General features: G+C 46.2%; 1 protein-coding gene across 3 annotated transcripts in view; it reads left to right on the forward strand.

Annotated features, from left to right (window-relative positions):
* The window catches only part of CCDC68 (coiled-coil domain containing 68), a 90,771-nt gene extending 72,567 nt beyond the window's left edge, over positions 1–18,204 (forward strand). For 2 of the 3 annotated variants that reach the window (XR_011029826.1, XR_011029825.1), the window contains exons 9-12: positions 2,975–3,058; positions 12,381–12,457; positions 16,503–16,669; positions 17,469–18,204. Coding sequence is in view for 1 of the 3 variants with exons in the window: in XM_068271865.1 (XP_068127966.1) it covers positions 2,975–3,058; positions 12,381–12,457; positions 17,469–17,541 (234 nt within the window). In the remaining 2 variants the exon portion in view is untranslated. The remainder of the gene's footprint in view (positions 1–2,974; positions 3,059–12,380; positions 12,458–16,502; positions 16,670–17,468) is intronic. The other variant, XM_068271865.1, reaches the window with a different exon arrangement.
* The last annotated feature ends 1,094 nt before the right edge of the window (positions 18,205–19,298 follow it).

A 19,298-nucleotide genomic window follows, 5' to 3' on the forward strand; every position in this document is an offset into this window, starting at 1 on the left:
ATGACTAAGGGCAGATTGTAGGCCCGGCACGCGTCAGTTGATCCTGTGGTTTTGCTGCACTTGTCCTGTTGAGTTTAAAATAAATTATACCAAGCTGTTTCTTCAACCATTGTCTGGCTTGCGGTCCTTCCTTATCCATGTATGCGTTTGGCTTGGCCCTCCAGATCCTGCACCGACTAGTATGAGGCTTAGGGGCACTGGCATAGCTAAGGAGCTGTGGGCCCCGATGCAAGTTTTACATGGGGCCCCCACAAGCACTCTATACATAACAATTGATGCGGCACACTAAAACCTGCCAATGGCAACTACAGTGTCAGAGGTGCAAGACGGGGATGGGAAGCAGTTTGTTAATGATTACTACTATTCAAAGTATCTATAGAAGTGATTATTATAAGCACAGGACCAATAGAGAGCTAATACTGTAGTTGAGGGAGGGCCCCTACGGGGCCCCTCTGGCCCATGGGCCCCGGAAGCGGTTACAACCTCTGCAAACCCTTTTGTTACACCCCTGCTTAAGGGGTAGAGCGTACATGAACATTACTTCAAGTAAGCCAATGGGAGTTGCTTACATTGAAAGACAGGGCCAGGAGCCAATGAAATCAGCCCCTGACGCGCTCACAGAGCTCTGCCGTCATAGAGACAGGCAGAGTAAGTGGGCTATGATGGGAGACAGCAGCAAGATCGGCGGAAGCGATGAAAATGGCAGATGCGCACAGCGGCAGTGAGTTGAAGTCTACGCCCTGGCAGCCAGATAGCCATCAAAACAGGGCGTAGATTTCAACTACGGCGGTTCTTAAATAGTTAAAGGAAATGCATATGGCAGCCTCCATATCACTCTCACCTCAGATGCCCTTTAACAATGCTACTGGTGGTGTAGCTAAGGAGCTTTGGGCCCCAGTGCAAGTTGTATACTGGGCCCTCTCAAGCATTCTATATGTAACAATTCATATGGTGCAACAAAACCTGACAAGAACCTATTCGCTCTTCTGGCCTCCATTATAGAATCGTGTGTATCCATACCTTACACTGATGAGGGGAAAACATCCTAAAACAGCTACATGCAAGTTGGAGTAGTTATTCTGTGTAGCTAAGGGGCGTACATGTGCTATAGACCAGGAGGCATTCCTGGCCCACAAAGGAGAAGAACAACGAGCTATGGCTTCTCCCACTGTGCCAAGGAGATGCATTATGGGTACTTACCTTCTGTTTTAAAGCTAATGGGAAGCAGAGAAAAAAAAACAGATACTTACCTTTTCTAGCGAAAAGTCGTTCGAGCAATCAGATAAATCTGATTAGAAGTGAAATATCATAATACATAGTTCACTACACCATCAATGAACCAATCTTTGCTTCCTATCTATCACAACCGACAAGGAAATTCAATTTTTGGTTTGATAAAAATCCAATCAGACGACTGTTTTTATAATCTTTCATAATCAATTGTGCCCATCAATGAAGATTGTTTACAACCCATCCGCTCAAACGATTTTTCGTTAGAAATGAGGCCGTTAGTAGCCAACCACTATTGAGAAAATCATAACATTTAAAATACAAGTAACCACATTCAAACAGGACGTATATTTTTTTCCAGAGTAAAATGAGCCATAAATTACTTTTTTCCTATGTTCCTGTCACTCACTTATAGTAGGTAGTAGAAATCTGTCAGAATTGACAAGTTTTTGAGTAGCCCATCTGTTCATGGGGTTCTCGGGGTTTTCTTTATTTTCAAAAACACTTAGGGGATGACAGTTGCTCTGCCCAACTGCCAAAAGTGTGAAGCCAGCAGGGAGGTTGGCCAGCATCTTTGTATAAATCCTGTTCATGGGGTGTCTTTATAAAGAATAAAGGCCATGCTGAGCTCCCCCCCCCCCCCCCCCTCCCCGAAGAGATGGATTAGCCCCGGGGCCGGCCCTAGACTTTTTGCCGCCTGAGGCAAAATTAGAAAAAAATCGCCGCCCCCCCAGCCGTGGGTGGGGGGGACCGCCGAGCTGGAGGGGTAGCGGGCAGAAAGGGGGTATTGGGCCCCCTCCCTCGCCTGGGTCCCCCGATCTGCGCTCCTCCTCCAGCGTTAAGTACCAGCGTATGATTAAGAGGCAATGGGCGGAGCAATCACTCACCTCTTCCGCGTTCCATCATGCGCTCCACTGACGTCACTTCCTGCAACGCCGTCCACTTACAAAACAGTGCCGCCCTCCCAGATCTGCCGCCTGAGGCAAATGTTTCACCCCGCCTCATGAGCGGGCTGGCCCTTATTAGCCCAAAACCTGTCGGTTCTGTCAGATTTTTACTACCTACTGTAAGTGACAGCAACATAGGAGAAAAGTACTTTATAGCTCATTTTACTCAGGAAGAAATGTACTTCCTATTTGTATCTGTTTACATGTATTTTACATTTTTTTTCATGATAGTGGTCCTTTAAGAAGGAAGGCTCTGGGTCCTATAGTGCCTTCCCGTTACTCTCATGGTCCCCATTAAGCGATGGCTCCTCCATTTTAATACCGGCCACCGAAGGTTTTGGAAGCCCGAGTGGCTCTGTGTTGCGGAAGTGTGAGCGCACGAGAGAGGGTACTCCCACAGGCACAGTATGGAGCCACCCATCTTTGGGGGCTCTCTGGCTCCTGAAGACTTCCGAAGCCTCCTGCAGTGGCAGAGAGCGTATTCCTCCTATCAGTCTATAGGACCCTGAGCCTTCCCTCTTCTTAGGTAAGTACCTGGGGTTTTTTGGGGGTTTAAGAGTGTAGTACTATTGGGCTTTGCAGTGTTTTTAGAAGCAGACATGTGGGCGTGTTTTATTCCAGTGTATGAATTCCTGGTGGCTGTGGCTCTTTATAACGTAACTTGGTACTCTCTATACGGTGGTCTTTAGAGCGATAAGGCTTTACAAACCTCTGCTCTCAGATCCTCATTAAGCTAATGCGCCTCTCTGTGATCAGAGGCTGAACAATATTGATGTGGTTTTTTGCTGTATTGACAGAGAGAAGATTTAAAGAACCATCTGAAGGAACAAGACGTCACCATCGGGGAATTGCAGGAAAAAGTGAATTTACTGGAATGTCAGGTAAAGACAATTACGTGATACCACTGAGAGTGAGCCGGGCTGGGCATCCAAGTGCCGCCACATGCTATTAAAGGGGAACTCCAGGCAAAGCTTTTTACTTATTTTTTAGTATAGAAGGGTTCAAACCTCTGTCATTGTCAGGGTCCGGTTGATTCCAGCACCAGTGATTGGTGCAGGCACCCCTAGGGCGTGCAGTCTAAGGGGGCATGGGTCTTTACCAGCGCATCCGCAAGGGATGATGGGTCGCCACTCCAAGTGGGTGACAAAACTACTCATGACCCTCAGGGAAACAGTAAATTCGGGCGCCTGAGGCTAGTGGACAAATCGGGCGCCGCCATTCACTCCTATAATAAATATCGTTTAATGGGCGCCCGATAGGAAAAAAGGGCGCCGGTGAAAAATAACGTTTTAAAAGCGGCGCCCGGAGACTTAATGTTTTATTACTGCTTCTCATGATTACACATTATTTAATGATTTATACATTTTTAAATATTATTTTTAAACGAAAACAGTACAATATTTTTTTTCAAACATTATTTTTAAACGAAAAACAGTACATTTTTTTTTTTACATTATTTTTAAACGAAAAAACCAACAGGGGGGTCTTAGGTTTAGGCACCAACAGGGGGGTCTTAGGTTTAGGCACCAACAGGGGGGGTCTTAGGTTTAGGCACCAACAGGTGGGTCTTAGGTTTAGGCACCAACAGGGGGGTCTTAGGTTTAGGCACCAACAGGGGGGTCTTAGGTTTAGGCACCAACAGGGGGGTCTTAGGTTTAGGCACTAACAGGGGGGTCTAGGGGTTAGGGGTAGGTACAGGGAGGGTTACTTAAAAACCAACAGGGGGGGTCTTAGGTTTAGGCATCAACAGGGGGGTCTAGGGGTTAGGGGTAGGTACAGGGAGGGTTACTTAGTAATTTATTTTTTTTAACGTTATTATACGTTTCAGTATTTAAACGAAAGATTAACGTTTTTACAATTGCCGATTTAATGCACATTATTTAATGATTTATAACTTTAAAAAACATTAATTTTAAACGAAATACAGTACAATACATTTTTAAACGTTATCCATGCTTATCGTTAAAAACCCGGCGCCCTTTTTTCCCAGCACCCCTTTTTAACGTACGCGACCCTCAGGGCTGCCCTATCAGTGATGAGAACAGGAGGGGTGAATCTCGCAGTTGACATGACTGACTGGACGGACTGACTCGACAGGACTAAGCAGACTGGCAGGGAAATGCTGTCTAATGACAAGACAGCACTGAGCGCTAAATAGCCGTAGTTTAAATACCAGTGCTTCAGCTCCCCCCGCCACGGCTACAACTGAGGATCCGGAAGCACGTGCGCCCTCTGCCGTGGGAGGAGGACCGCGTGGATGACACTCCTGGAAGCCAGCCGGGACAGTGTCCGAGGAGACCCTTACTGGAACCAGGGCCGGGCCGAGGCAGAGGCGAGAGAGGTTCCAGCCTCAGGGCACAGTGTAGGAGGGGGCGCAGGGCAGAGGCGTGAAAGGCTCCAGCCTCAGGGCGCAGTGTAGGAGGAGGCGCACAACTCAGCTATCATTCCCCTATTGTGTTTGAAGCAGAGAGAAGTAAGAAAAGGGGATACATGGCAGTGAGTGCAAGCCAGATAACTAGAGATTAAGGTGTTGGGGGACCTGGGGCGCCTCTTAGTCTAATAGCAATCAGTGTGTGACAGCTGGGGTGGGAGGGATGGGGTGGCGCACTTTGGTGTCTCATGCTGGGCATACACGGGTCGATCCAGCGGCCGATTAGCCGCCGGATTGACCCCCGCCGGCGCTTCTTATCACCCGCTCGATTCGCCGCTATTGTCCGGCTGCGGGGATCGAGCACAGAATCGATCCCCGCGGTGATCAGATACGTCAGATATTATCAATCGAGCCATTAGGCTCGATTGATAAACCTCCCCTCGACGCCGTGTATGCCCAGCATCAGCCTTGGGTGCTGGAGGACCTTGTCCCAGCTCTGAGTATAACAGTCAGGTTTTTACTGATGTCTGCTTTCCAATCTCAAGGATTTCTATTCATTTCCTGTCGCAATGATAGGGTCATGGGCGTCTGCAGAAAATTTTCCAGGGGGGGCAAAAAGGGGGGAGGAAAAAGCGGGGCGGCGCGCCGAAAATTTGGCGTGGTGTCATGTGGCGCGCGTAGTGCGCCAAAAATTGGGGCTACGTCATGCGGCGCGCATAGCGCACTGCGCCGAAAAATGGGTGTGGTCATGAACCAGAATGTGGGTGTGGTTGTGGGTGGAGACAAGTTTACATGAACTAAGCAATGGTGGGACATTAGATTAGGACAGTGGTGGCGAACCTTTTGGAGGTCGAGTGTCCAAACTGCAAAGTCACTTTACTATCACAAAGTGCCAACAGCAATTTAAACTAAATACAAACGTTTTAACTCATACATGAACATTATGGAAAATCCAAGTTGAAAATAAACTGTGAAGATAAACAATTTCATCCATCCTACTCCTGAAAAATGTATTCATTTTTTTAGAACCTCCCAGTTTCATTTTCTGTTTTAAAAAGCGGAAAAAGTAGGTTTAATGCTATTGTCTCATATGATGATGATTCAGCTTTTTCCATAGTCTCGCAGTTAGCAATCATGTGAGCCCCAACAAGACAAATTCAGCAATTATGAGGCCCCCAACATGACCAACTCAGCAATCATGAGGCCCCCAACAAGACAAATTCAGCAATCATGAGGCCCCCAACAAATCATAAGACCCCCAACAAGACAAAGTCAGTAACCATGAGGCCCCCAACAAGACAAATTCAGCAGTCATGACGAGGCACATAAATAGAAAGCATTTCAGATAAATAGGCAGAATGCCCCCTTAATATGGTAGACACCTCTCACCTGGCAACAGTTCCCCAAAATACACTCAATCTGACAGCAGTGGTTCCCCAAAAATAGGTAGCCCCAGGTCTATAGGTGTCCCCAGAATAGGTGGCAAGCTGTATAGATGTCCCCATAACTGGTAGCCAAGGGTAGAGATGTCCCCAGAACAGGTAGCCAGGGGTATATGTGCCCAGTATATGTAGCCAGGGGTATATGTGCCCAGTATATGTAGTCAAGGGCAGCACGGTGGCGTAGTGGTTAGCTCTCTCGCCTTGCAGTGCTGGATCCCTGGTTCGAATCCCAGCCAGGGCACTATCTGCAAAGAGTTTGTATGTTCTCTCCGTGTCTGCGTGGGTTTCCTCCGGGCACTCCGGTTTCCTCCCACATTCCAAAAACATACAGATATGTTAATTGGCTCCCCCTAAAAAAAAAATTGGCCCTAGACTACAGTACTTAAACTACATAATATAGACATATGGCAATGGTAGGGATTAGATTGTGAGCTCCTTTGAGGGACAGTTAGTGACAAGACAATATATATATATATATATATATATATATATACACACTGTACAGCGCTGCGTAATATGTTGGCGCTATATAAATACTAAATAATAATAAATTATAATATGTGCCCAGTATATGTAGCCAGAGGTATATGTGCCCAGTATATGTAGGCAGGGGTATATGTGCCCAAAATATATAGTCAGGGGTATATGTGCCCAGTATATGTAGTCAGGGGGATATGTGCCCAGTATATGTAGGCAGGTGTATATGTACCAGTATATGTAGGCAGGTGTATATGTCCCAGTATATGTAGGCAGGTGTATATGTCCCAGTATATGTAGGCAGGTGTATATGTCCCAGTATATGTAGGCAGGTGTATATGTCCCAGTACATATAGCCAGGGGTATATGTAGGCAGGTGTATATGTCCCAGTATATATAGCCAGGGGTATATGTCCCCAGTATATGTAGCCAGGGGGTATATGTCCCCAGTATATGTAGCCAGGGGGTATATGTCCCCAGTATATGTAGCCAGGGGGTATATGTCCCCAGTATATGTAGCCAGGGGGTATATGTCCCCAGTATATATAGCCAGGGGTATATGTCCCCAGTATATGTAGCCAGGGGGTATATGTCCCCAGTATATGTAGCCAGGGGGTATATGTCCCCAGTATATGTAGCCAGGAGGTATATGTCCCCAGTATATGTAGCCAGGGGGTATATGTCCCCAGTATATATAGCCAGGGGTATATGTCCCAGTATATGTAGCCAGGGGTATATGTCCCAGTATATGTAGCCAGGGGTATATGTAGGCAGGTGTCAGGGCCGCCATCAGAAATTTTGGGGCCCTTCACACAACATCAAGCCTGGGCCCCCCTACAGACTGCTGTGCACGCCCAGTACAGTGCCCCAGTATAGCCAGTATAGTGCCCCAGTATAGTGTCCCAGTATAGCTAGTATAGTGCCCCAGTATAGCTAGTATAGTGCCCCAGTATAGCCAGTATAGTGCCCCAGTATAGCCAGTATAGTGCCCCAGTATAGCTAGTATAGTGCCCCAGTATAGCTAGTATAGTGCCCCAGTATAGCCAGTATAGTGCCCCAGTATAGCCAGTATAGTGCCCCAGTATAGCCAGTATAGTGCCCCAGTATAGCCAGTATAGTGCCCCAGTATAGCCAGTACAGTGCCCCAGTATAGCAAGTATAGTGCCCCAGTATAGCCAGTACAGTGCCCCAGTATAGCCAGTACAGTGCCCCAGTATAGCCAGTACAGTGCCCCAGTATAGCCAGTATAGTGCCCCAGTATAGCTAGTATAGTGCCCCAGTATAGCTAGTATAGTGCCCCAGTATAGCCAGTATAGTGCCCCAGTATAGCCAGTATAGTGCCCCAGTATAGCCAGTATAGTGCCCCAGTATAGCTAGTATAGTGCCCCAGTATAGCTAGTATAGTGCCCCAGTATAGCCAGTATAGTGCCCCAGTATAGCCAGTATAGTGCCCCAGTATAGCCAGTATAGTGCCCCAGTATAGCCAGTATAGTGCCCCAGTATAGCTAGTATAGTGCCCCAGTATAGCTAGTATAGTGCCAGTATAGTGCCCCAGTATAGCTAGTATAGTTGCCCCCAGTATTGTGCCCCAGTATAGTGTCCCAGTATAGCGCCCCAGTATAGCTAGTATAGTGCCCCAGTATAGCTAGTATAGTGCCCCAGTATAGTGCCCCAGTATAGCTAGTATAGTTGCCCCCACTATTGTGCCCCAGTATAGCCAGTATAGTGCCCCAGTATAGCTAGTATAGTGCCCCAGTATAGCTAGTATAGTGCCCCAGTGTAGCTAGTATAGTGCCCCAGTATAGCCAGCACAGTGCCCCAGTATAGCCAGTACAGTGCCCCAGTATAGCCAGTACAGTGCCCCAGTATAGCCAGTACAGTGCCCCAGTATAGCCAGTACAGTGCCCCAGTATAGCTAGTATAGTGCCCAGTATAGCTAGTATAGTGCCCCAGTATAGCCAGTATAGTGCCCCAGTATAGCCAGTATAGTGCCCCAGTATAGCCAGTCTAGAGCCCCAGTATAGTGCCCCAGTATAGCCAGTATAGTGCCCCAGTATAGTTAGTATAGTGCCCCAGTATAGCTAGTATAGTGCCCCAGTATAGCCAGTATAGTGCCCCAGTATAGCTAGTACAGTTGCCCCCACTATTGTGCCCCAGTATAGCTAGTATAGTGCCCCAGTATAGCCAGTATAGTGCCCCAGTATAGCTAGTATAGTTGTCCCCACTATTGTGCCCCAGTATAGCTAGTATAGTGCCCCAGTATAGCTAGTATAGTGCCCCAGTATAGCTAATATAGTGCCCCAGTATAGCCAGTACAGTGCCCCGGTATAGCCAGTACAGTGCCCCAGTATAGCTAGTATAGTGCCCCAGTATAGTTCCCCAGTATGGGTAGGTGGTGCCCCCCGCTCGTCCCCGCCGCTGTTACCTTCACAGCGGGCGCTCTCCCCTCTCCGGCGCCTGTACTTTCCAGCAGCATCTCTCGGCTGCTGTGTGTGATGATGCGGCAGGAAGCAGGGCAGCGGCTTCCTGTAACGGCGATGTGTATCACCGTTACTATGGGAACCGAGCCATGCTTCCTGCCACATCATCACACACAGCAGCCGAGAGATGCTAGTACAGGCGCCGGAGAGGGGAGAGCGGCCGCTGCTAAGGTATTAACAGCGGCGGCCGCTGGGGGAGGAGGGGCCGGAAGAGACAGCAGGTTAATGCCTGGGGGGGGGGCCCAAGGCTGCGGGCCCTGGGCCCAGGCCCGTGACGGAAGTCACAGTTGTACCCCCCTGATGGCGGGCCTGGCAGGTGTATATGTCCCAGTTAGAGTTGGGCCGAACCTCCGATTTTATGTTCGCGAACCCTGTGTGTTCGCGAACTTCCGCGAAAGATTCGGTTTGCGAAAAAGTTCGCGAACTGCAATAGACTTCAATGGGGAGGCGAACTTTGAAAGTTTAAAAAAAATTCTATCAACTGGAAAAATGATAGAAAACATGTTTCAAAAGCTCTAATACCTGGAGCCACACCTAATTGAGTGAAAGACACATCACTGCTGGAGGACCCGCCCACTCTCCCTCCTCCAAGCAAGGTCCTTTATACCATTTGCCTGCCTACACTAATTAGTTATGGGACAGCTGCTACACACTCTGCTAGGGAGATTTTAATTGGCCTCCCTCCTCCCTTCTACCCTTCTACCTATTCCCTCCTCCCTCCTACCGGAGGGAGGAGGGTCTCTTCTGCCAGGGAATTATACTATTTTAAAAACCAGTATACATCATACCATAGCTGGGAATACATACATGAGTATACATCATACCATAGCTGGGGATACATACATGAGTATACATCATACCATAGCTGGGAATCGAACCCAGATCTCACTGTGTGGTGGGCACATCACCCTAAGCACTGTACCACTACAGAAGTAAGTGAAGCTAGCCTAAAATTTAACATTTATGCTCAATGCAATAGAACCATTAGGTTGCTTAAAGGAGAACTGTAGTGAGAGGTATATGGAGGCTGCCATATTGATTTCCTTTTAAGCTATACCAGTTGCCTGGCAGCCCTGCTCAATACAGCATTATGGGGCGAATCGAACTTCCGCAAAAGCGAACCCCCAAAGTTCGCCTGGAACCGTTCGCCGGCGAACCGTTCGGCCCATCTCTAGTCCCAGTATATGTAGGCAGGTGTATATGTCCCAGTATATGTAGGCAGGTGTATATGTCCCAGTATATGTAGGCAGGTGTATATGTCCCTTTATATATAGCCAGGGGTATATGTGCCCAGTATATGTAGGCAGGGGTATATGTGCCCAGTATATGTAGGCAGGGGTATATGTGCCCAGTATATGTAGGCAGGGGTATATGTGCCCAGTATATGTAGCCAGGGGTATATGTGCCCAGTATATGTAGCCAGAGGTATATGTGCCCAGTATATGTAGTCAGGGGTATATGTGCCCAGTATATGCAGGCAGGGGTATATGTGCCCAGTATATGTAGGCAGGGGTATATGTGCCCAGTATATGTAGGCAGGGGTATATGTGCCCAGTATATGTAGGCAGGGGTATATGTGCCCAGTATATATAGCCAGGGGTATATGTGCCCAGTATATGTAGGCAAGGATATATGTGCCCAGTATATGTAAGCAGGGGTATATGTGCCAGTATATGTAGCCAGGGGTATATGTGCCAGTATATGCAGCCAGGGGTATATGAGCCCAGTATATATAGCCAGGGGTATATGTGCCCAGTATTCATAGCCAAGGGTATATGTGCCCAGTATATATAGCCAGGGGTATATGTGCCCAGTATATGTAGGCAGGGGTATATGTCCCAGAATAAGTAGCCAGGTGTGCCCCAGCAGGAGGGGAGCAGCGCAGAGAAGAGGGAGAGCTATGGGCACTCACCTTAGGGGGCTCTCCCTCCCTCGCTCTCCCCTCCGGAATGAAGTGTGCAGCGGCTGGGAAGCGGGTGGAACTTACCTCGTCTCGTCGCAGGCGCCGGATGGATTAGCCGCTACTCTGGTCTGGTCCAGACCAGAGTGCGGCACCAGAACTTCCGGCGCAGGAGCGAGACGAGTTAAGTTCCGCCTGCTGCCAGCCGCTGCACACTTCGTTCCGGAGGGGAGAGTGAGGGAGGGAGAGACCCCTAAGGTGAGGGAAGGGGGGGGGAGACGTCCGCCCTTCCCCATTGTGCCCATAGCTCTCCCTCTTCTCTGCGCTGCTCCCCTCCTGCTGGCTGCATGGGAATGCGGCCAGGGAGGGGCAGCGGGCGGCCAGGGTCGGGCAGATGCCCGGTTTTGCCATATGTGCGGACGCCCATGGATAGGGTGACCCAGAACAGGAAGTTAAAGCAACCTTGTGGTGGGTCTCTGCATACCTCACAGGTGAAAAGGCTTTATACATCAGCATTGCTGCATGAAGACAGATAAAACTCCAACTATGGGCTCCACTTCCTATCTGACCTCTGTCTGACCTCTAAATGGTTGGAGTGCCCATTATGTGATGTAACCAGGAGGTGTGGCTGGTAAAAGAGAGTCATGGTATGTGCAGGAGGTAATGTGGCTAGTGTGGGATGGGTCATGAACTGACTATCAAACCAGTATGCGGCAGTCATTACTGAAAGGGTTAGGATCACATCTACACTGACGATTCGGTTTACAGGTCATGTTCTGCTGAAAACACGTGGTGACAGATATCTGCGGGCTGATACTTAGATTGCTGTCCCAAATGCTGGAGAATATTTCTGGAGGGCTACAAAGAGTTGCCGGCTCAAATAACAACATAGAAAATACTGGTGTGAGCTTGCGTAATGTTGTAGGGAATTAAAGGCACCCGAAGCGAAAATAAACGAATGAAATAAACGATTGTACCTATCTTCCTTCTCCTAAAAATGACTTTTTAAGATATTCCACAGTTTTATTTTATGTTTAAATCTACTTTTTCAATTTTAATTGTTTTATTGTTTTTGCTCAATGACACATTCATTGAAGTATGCCAGAGCTAAAATCTATGAATTATTGACCCTTTTTTATCTCTTTCCTGCTCTTAGAAGCCATTTTCTGCTAGGAAAGTGTTTTATAGTTGGAATATCTTATCAGTGAGGGTCACACTGTAGTCACTTCCTGTCTGAGTCAGGACCGAGTCAGCCACTTACATACCTGATGTTTAACTCTTTCAGGCAGAGAAAGAAAAAAAGGAACACAGCATAGTTATTAGTGTGCTTGGCACTGTACATACCCATGTCTACCTCATCATGTCACATGTCACTTCGGGTATCCTTTAAAGGAGCAGTAAAATGATTCTTCGAATCGGTGATTGAATAAGAAAAACTTTACTAATTGGATGCACACTTTGGTAAAAATTGGTAAAAAAAATGTTTTTTTTTCCCTTTTACTGATAAATCTCCTGTAATTTATATTCCTCCAGAACAAAGAGCTGAAATATAAAGTGGAGCACTGGTCCGACCCAAACAGGTTCAAAGTCTCCAAAGGAACATTTGTCAAGTAAGATTTGTGCTTTTAATCTAATTATAATCTAAAGGAATGGGGGGGGAGGGGGACAAAAGATGGAGTAGTATACAATAGACATACCTAGAGGCAGTGTGTTTGTAGGTTATCTAGGGGTACAACTTGGCCAGAGGTTAAAGGGGGAATGGCCTAAGGTAGAGAGCATGCTTGTCAAAAAATGATTTTTGAGGGAGCGTTTAAAGTTATCGAATGTTGGAGAGTAACGGATGTGGTGTGGGAGGACATTCCAGAGGAAGGGGTGGAGCACGTGCAAATTCTTGTATACTTGAATGCAAGGAGGTTATTCTAGAGGAGGTCATGTGCAGATCTGAGATTGCGATTGGGTTGGTTTCTGGAAACTAGTGAGGAGATGTACAGGGGAGAGAGGTTATGGAGAGCTTTGTATGTTAAGGTTAAGAGTTTGAAATGGATCTTCTGGTTAATTGGGATCCAATTACGAGCTTGACAGAGAGGAGCAGCAGAGACATTTTAGTCGTGTCCTGAGTGAGAAAAAGGTCAGATGCGAGATATGTTTTTGAGTTGGAGATGATAAGATCTGGTTAGGGAGTGAATGTGAGGAATAAGAGAGAGGGGAGTCAAATATTAGCCCTGGCCCCTGAGTACCGGGCGTTGGGGACTGAAGTTATAACATTTATTGTTCTATCAGACAGAGAGGTTGCCAGAGACAGAGGAAAAATGATTAGTTCTGTTTTACTCATATTAAGTTTTAAGAAGTGAGAGGTTATGAAAGAGTTACTATACCTTGACTTGCTCCTTGTCCAATCTGAATCTGGCCATATAAACTATAACATCAGGTAAACCATCAATATCTTGCTGGTAATGAACATTCTCCTGGTCTACCACCTCATACCACTCAGATAAGATTTGTGCAGAAATCTGATTACTGCTAATATTCAGGCCTGGATTTACATCACTATAGGCACAGATGTCCTGGCACCCTAGACTTCACCCTTCATGCAACTATAAACACCCCCTGAACTGCACCACCAGTGTGTAGGTATACTACTCTCTCTGTATAAACCACTTGTGAGGCCACATCTGGAGCATGGGATACAGTTTTTGCCAGTTGCCACCACACTATAGAAAGTACATACATTGACTGTTTAGACCGGGATCAAAGATGGGCAATTAAATTAATCAGAGGGATGGAAGATCTCACTTTCCATGAACGGTTGGAGAAACTGGGCTTATTAGCTTGGAAAAAAAGACAAAAACAAAGACAAAAGCTTAGCAGGTGAGCTTTTTGTCTCTAGGGTTGTACAAGGGGACATTATCTGCTTATCAAGTGAAAAAGTTTTTTGCCATCAAGTTAGAAAGGGTTCCTTCACAGTAAGATGGTGCAAATCTTGAATATCTTACCTCATGAAGTAGTTATGGCAAACTCAATATCTGCATTTAGGCCTTGTTCCCATTATAAATTGCCAGCACAATCGCAAGTGTTGAGCGCTTTTTAAATCGCTTTTTCCTTTGCTTTTAAAGCGATTTGCTCTTTAAAGTGAACCAGAGACGAAGCACCCTTGTGTATTTTACCATAGAAATCAGTGGGAACATTAGAGAAAACATTTACCATGCTCTCTGTTCCATCCTCACTGCTAAAAGTGTCTGTTATCTAGCTGAGATAAGAATCCCGGACTGAGCATTGATTCTGGCTTTGCTATAATGACTCAGCTATAACGATTCCTGAGCAAAGCCAGCAGGGGGCAGGCTTGGACTTGAAGACAGCAAAGAACACAGTCTCAGCTATAATTATTCTGTAGCAAAGCCAGATCGACTGCTTAGTCGGGATTCTTATCTTAGAGGTGATAACAGGCAAATTAAACAGAGAACAATGTAACAAAGAGCAGATTAGGTGTTTACTGTCATGTTCCCACTGATTTATAAGGTAAAATACATGAGGTTGCTTCATCTCTGGTTCTCTTTAAGCGCTTTTCAAAGCACTTTTGTCAGGCGATTCTTTTATTTTTCTTCCCGATGACACTCAGGAAGTGAACTCTTTGACCTGGAACAAAATAAATACAATGGGCTTGATTCACAAAAGAGTGCTAACTGTTAGCACGGCCGTTTTCGCTAATGCAAATTTTTGCGCGCAATTAACCGTTTTCGCGCGCAAACGCAATTTTTTGCGCCAATCGTTATTGTTTTTGCGACGAAAAATCGTGTTTGCGTGTGAAACCGATAACGATTTCGCACAAAAATTTGCATTTGCGTGCGAAAATGTTTAATTGCACATGAAAATTCGCGATCACGCGCAAATGCGAAAACACCCGTGCTAATAGTTAGCACATAATGTTAACAGATACAGGTTGCTGAAAAAAAAGCGGACAGAAGCGCATTGGTGTGAATGAGCCCTTAGAGTGGTATGAAACGCAGCATTTCTTCTTCGCTCTAAAATATTATTTACAGCCTTAAACCTAATATATGGAGTCAGGAAGGAATTTTTCCCTTTTGGGGCTAATTGGACCATGCCTTGTAAGGGTTTTTTCGCCTTCCTCTGGATCAACAGGGATATATGAGGGAGCAGGCTGGTGTTGTACTTTATACTGGTTGAACTCGATGGACGTATGTCTTTTTTCAACCAAAATAACTATGTAACTATGTAACAAAAAATGTAGCAGAACAGCATTCAAACAGTTAAACAGAGCACTTTCTTCTTCAGTGGAAAGCTCCTTGCTTCAGTGGAAAGCTTCTAGCCTCATCCCAAGAGGTGATAAAATTATCTTTTGTTTACAGATACATTTAGTAAACAAATTGAACTCTCTCTGCTTCTAGTATGTGTGCAGTTGAGAAGTGATCATTAGATGGATTTTAATATATAAATACAGCAGCTATGAAATAAAATAATGGCATCTTTCAGAGCAGATAAACTGTACTTTGGGACCTTGAAATTTGTAAAGAGACAATATCACTTGTGCACAAAAGCAAATATTGTAACTGTATGGGTAATAAAAAGTAGCAAAACACATTTTTATTAAATGTTATGTCAGATTTCTATCTCACTTTAATGGATATGTCCGGGAATTGTAAAAAAAATAAAAAAAATAAAACAGATTTACTTACCTGAGGCTTCCTCCAGCCCCTGGAAGTCTGTGTCCCTCGTTGCAGCTTCGCTTCAAGTTGGTCTCTCCAGGTCCCCTCCATAGCACCTGCCAGCCAGGGCGGCCTCTGCGCATGCTATGGAGGGTATCCCGGGAGACTGTCTTGAAGGGGAGCTGTGGTGAGGGACACATAGGCTTCCACCGGCTAGAGGAAGCCCCAGGAAAGTAAATCTGTTTTTTTTTTTTACAATCCTGTGACATATCCTTTAAAGGAGTTATCAGCCAAAAATAAAAAAAAATGACCTTTACTCACCTGGGGTTTTCTCTAGCCCCTTGCTGCCAACTGTCCCACGCCGACCTCTCCACTCTCCGCCGCTGTCCCGGGCTCCCCGCACGGTGCAGAAGCCAACCGCATGGTCGGCCTTATTGCACCTGCGCGGACCGCTGCTGTCAATCATCACCATGTGGTCCGCGTTCTGCAGTGCGCCGTGGACCACTAGGCGAAGATTGACAGCGGCGGTTCGCGCAGGCACAATAAGGCCGACCCAGCGGTTGGCCTCTGCAGGGTGTGGGGAGCCCGGGACGGCAGCAGAGAGGTCGGCATGGGACAGTCGGCAGCAAGGGGCTGGAGAAAGCCCCAGGTGAGTAATGCTCATTTTTTGCTTTTTGGTTGATAACTCCTTTTAAAGAGAGCTTGGATGCTTTCCTTGCATTGAAGGACATCCATATCTATAATTATTAGGTAGTTCTTGGGAGAGTTGATCCAGGGTATTTATCTGACTTCCATCTGGAGTCAGGAAGGAATTTTTCCCTTTCGCCTAAGTGGTCCATGACTCCATGCCTATTCGTCTTCCCTTGGACCAACTGTGATATGTGTGTGTTCAGGAGGACTGTGTTTTTTTTTTGTTTTGTTTTTTGTGGTTGAACTCAATGGATTGATGTCTTTTTTTCAACCAAACTAAGTATGTCCCTTTGCTACTCTCTAGGTGTCCTCATTCCCTCGCTGTCCCCTGTTCAAATTTACCACCTCCAGGAGCCCTCAGAAGGCTTCGGAAGCATTCGTGTCCTCAGGGACACAAGTGCTTCTGAAGCTTTCCGAGGATCCCCAAAGCCGTCTTCGACCAGTTGTCTTTACCCGGCTGTTTGAATAAAGGTGCGGTTTAAGACACAGTACCACGCTTTCTATTTCCTATGCAATGAGTGTTGTGCACGTGTTGAAGAGCACAAATTCCAGCCGCATTTCCACACTACCAGTAAACCTCTATGGCCAGGCTTGCCTCTATCTGGTGGCATATCCATATATGCCAGAGTCAGTGTGCATGTGCTGCAGTTGTGGCTTGTGGTAATCACTGATGGACTGCCGCTGTGCATGTGCTGCAGTTGTGGCTTGTGTGGTAACCACTGATGGACTGCCGCTGTGCATGTGCTGCAGTTGTGGCTTGTGTGGTAACCACTGATGGACTGCCGTTGTGCACGTGCTGCAGTTGTGGCCTGTGGTAATCACCGATGGACTGCCGCTGTGCATGTGCTGCACTTGTGCCTTGTGGTAATCACTGATGGACTGTCGTTGTGCATGTGCTGCAGTTGTGGCTTGTGGTGACCACTGATGGACTGCCGTTGTGCATGTGCTGCAGTTGTGGCTTGTGGTAACCACTGATGGACTGCCGCTGTGCATGTGCTGCAGTTGTGGCTTGTGTCGTGTGGTAATCACTGATTGGCTGCCGATGTGCATGTGATGCAGTTGTGGCTTGCATCTGTAAGTTGAGTCTATCTGGTAGATCATTTCCTATCTGGAATTTTTGAAGAAGCTTGCAAGGGGAAAAAGTGTGGGCACGTCTAGGTTAGTGAATTGAGTATCCCCCCCCCCCCCCCCCCCCAGAGCAGAGTGGAATGCTATCATTGTGCTGTACCCAGAATTCCCACCTTGATGCATTTATTCTTTTCTCTTCCAGTGACTCCATGTTTAGCAAGCTTTCCCCTTACTACATGATGCTGAAGCACAAGAAGAATGCGGGAAACAGCTGACCCCGGCTTCCTTCTGCTGGGATTGAGGAGACCTCATTTTAGCACCAGAGTCCTGGCCAACTCTCATCTGAGATCAGTCAGCCAACCAACCAGCTCTTTCTACAAGAATCTGGTCACACTTGGCAGATGAACATCTTTCATAGGTTTTGAAGTGCCAAGACAGGAAGAGGAAACTGACAGAGGGCTTCTACTATTCAGAGCCTACCGGGCCTTCTGTATCAAGGGCAAGACTACATAACAAGTCTCCATTCAACTCCTAGCAACCAGTCAGCTTCTCCTGTTACTAAGACAGGTTACATGTAAGAGGTATACTGATTGCTTGTTGGAGGAGGAGTAAAAAAAAAGTACTACAAGTAAGAGTTGTCCATAAATGCCTCAGGATCGAAGTCTAGATTAATTGAACTCAACTAATAGTACCAAATGCAGCACATCGCCATGCTGCAAGGACTGCTATGAATGTAGATCAGGTTTGCCATAGGGGAAAGGTTCAGTTAGGGTTACACACAAGGTACATTTACTGCTCTTAAGAGAAAGTATTGAGGAGAATAGCGTTAACGGTAGATCGGCAGATGAATTGGGGTTAGGAATAGTTTTCATGGTTTGGAACCTATCAAGGAACACCATGAAGGTAGGCAACAGGTTAAAGGGACACTTAAGTCAAACAAAAAAAATGAGTTTTACTCACCCAGGGCTTCCAATAGCCCCCTGCAGCTGTCCGGTGCCCTCGCCGTCTCCCTCCGATCCTCCTGGCCCCGCCGGCAGCCACTTCCTGTTTCGGTGACAGGAGCTGACAGGCTGGGGATGTGAGTGATTCTTTGCGTTCCCAGACACATTAGCACCCTCTATGCTGCTATATGGTATATGATATATGCTATAGCAGCATAGATGGCGCTATTGTGGCCAGGAACGCGAAGAATCACTCGCGTCCCCAGCCTGTCAGCTCCTGTCATCAAAACAGGAAGTGGCTGCCGGCGGGGCCAGGAGGATCGGAGGGAGACGGCGAGGGCACCGGACAGCTGCGGGGGCTATTGGAAGCCCTAGGTGAGTAAAACTCATTTTTTTTAGTTTGACTTAAGTGTCCCTTTAAGAGGTGGGGAGTAAAATTTTATAACTAGTAAAGTTTGTAATGTACTTTCACGTAAAATTTTGAGATTAGGATTACACATAATTATGATTCATAAATTGAATCGATTAAGCATTATCCATTCATGAATTATTAGGAATGCGGCAGTCGTCTACGATTTTCTACATAAATTGTGAATAAATGTTGGCATAAACCATGATGGTTAGCGGGTATAATGGGAACAAGTGAAACAATTCTTTCAAAAAGGCCTAATAGTTTTTGAGAAACAAATTTATTTATTTTTTTAACTAGACAGTCTTTTTGAGAAAAAAAATTTACTCCAATGAAAAAATTGATTTTGAACTCTTTAAAACAGAAAATAAATAAAAAAACATTCAAACTTGATTTTTTTCAAAAAAAATTGTGAAAAAAAATTCACTTGTTCCCAAAGAATTATGTTTTGCATTTCAGCGTAATTCTGTGTAATCCCGAAATGATGGAGCATAATTGCAGTTACACGTGAGATTAATCACAAATTTGCTGGAAATTTCACATTACGATTTTGCATCGTTTTTACGAATTTGGATGCAAAATTACAAATATGCAAATTTTAAGGTCGTTTTACAACTAAGTAGGACTTCCATTAGTTGGCATTAGACAGGATATAGAGAAGTTAGTGTTAGGGTATAGGTAG

This window comes from Hyperolius riggenbachi, chromosome 1, assembly GCF_040937935.1.
Source record: "Hyperolius riggenbachi isolate aHypRig1 chromosome 1, aHypRig1.pri, whole genome shotgun sequence".
Taxonomy (NCBI): Eukaryota; Metazoa; Chordata; class Amphibia; order Anura; family Hyperoliidae; genus Hyperolius; species Hyperolius riggenbachi.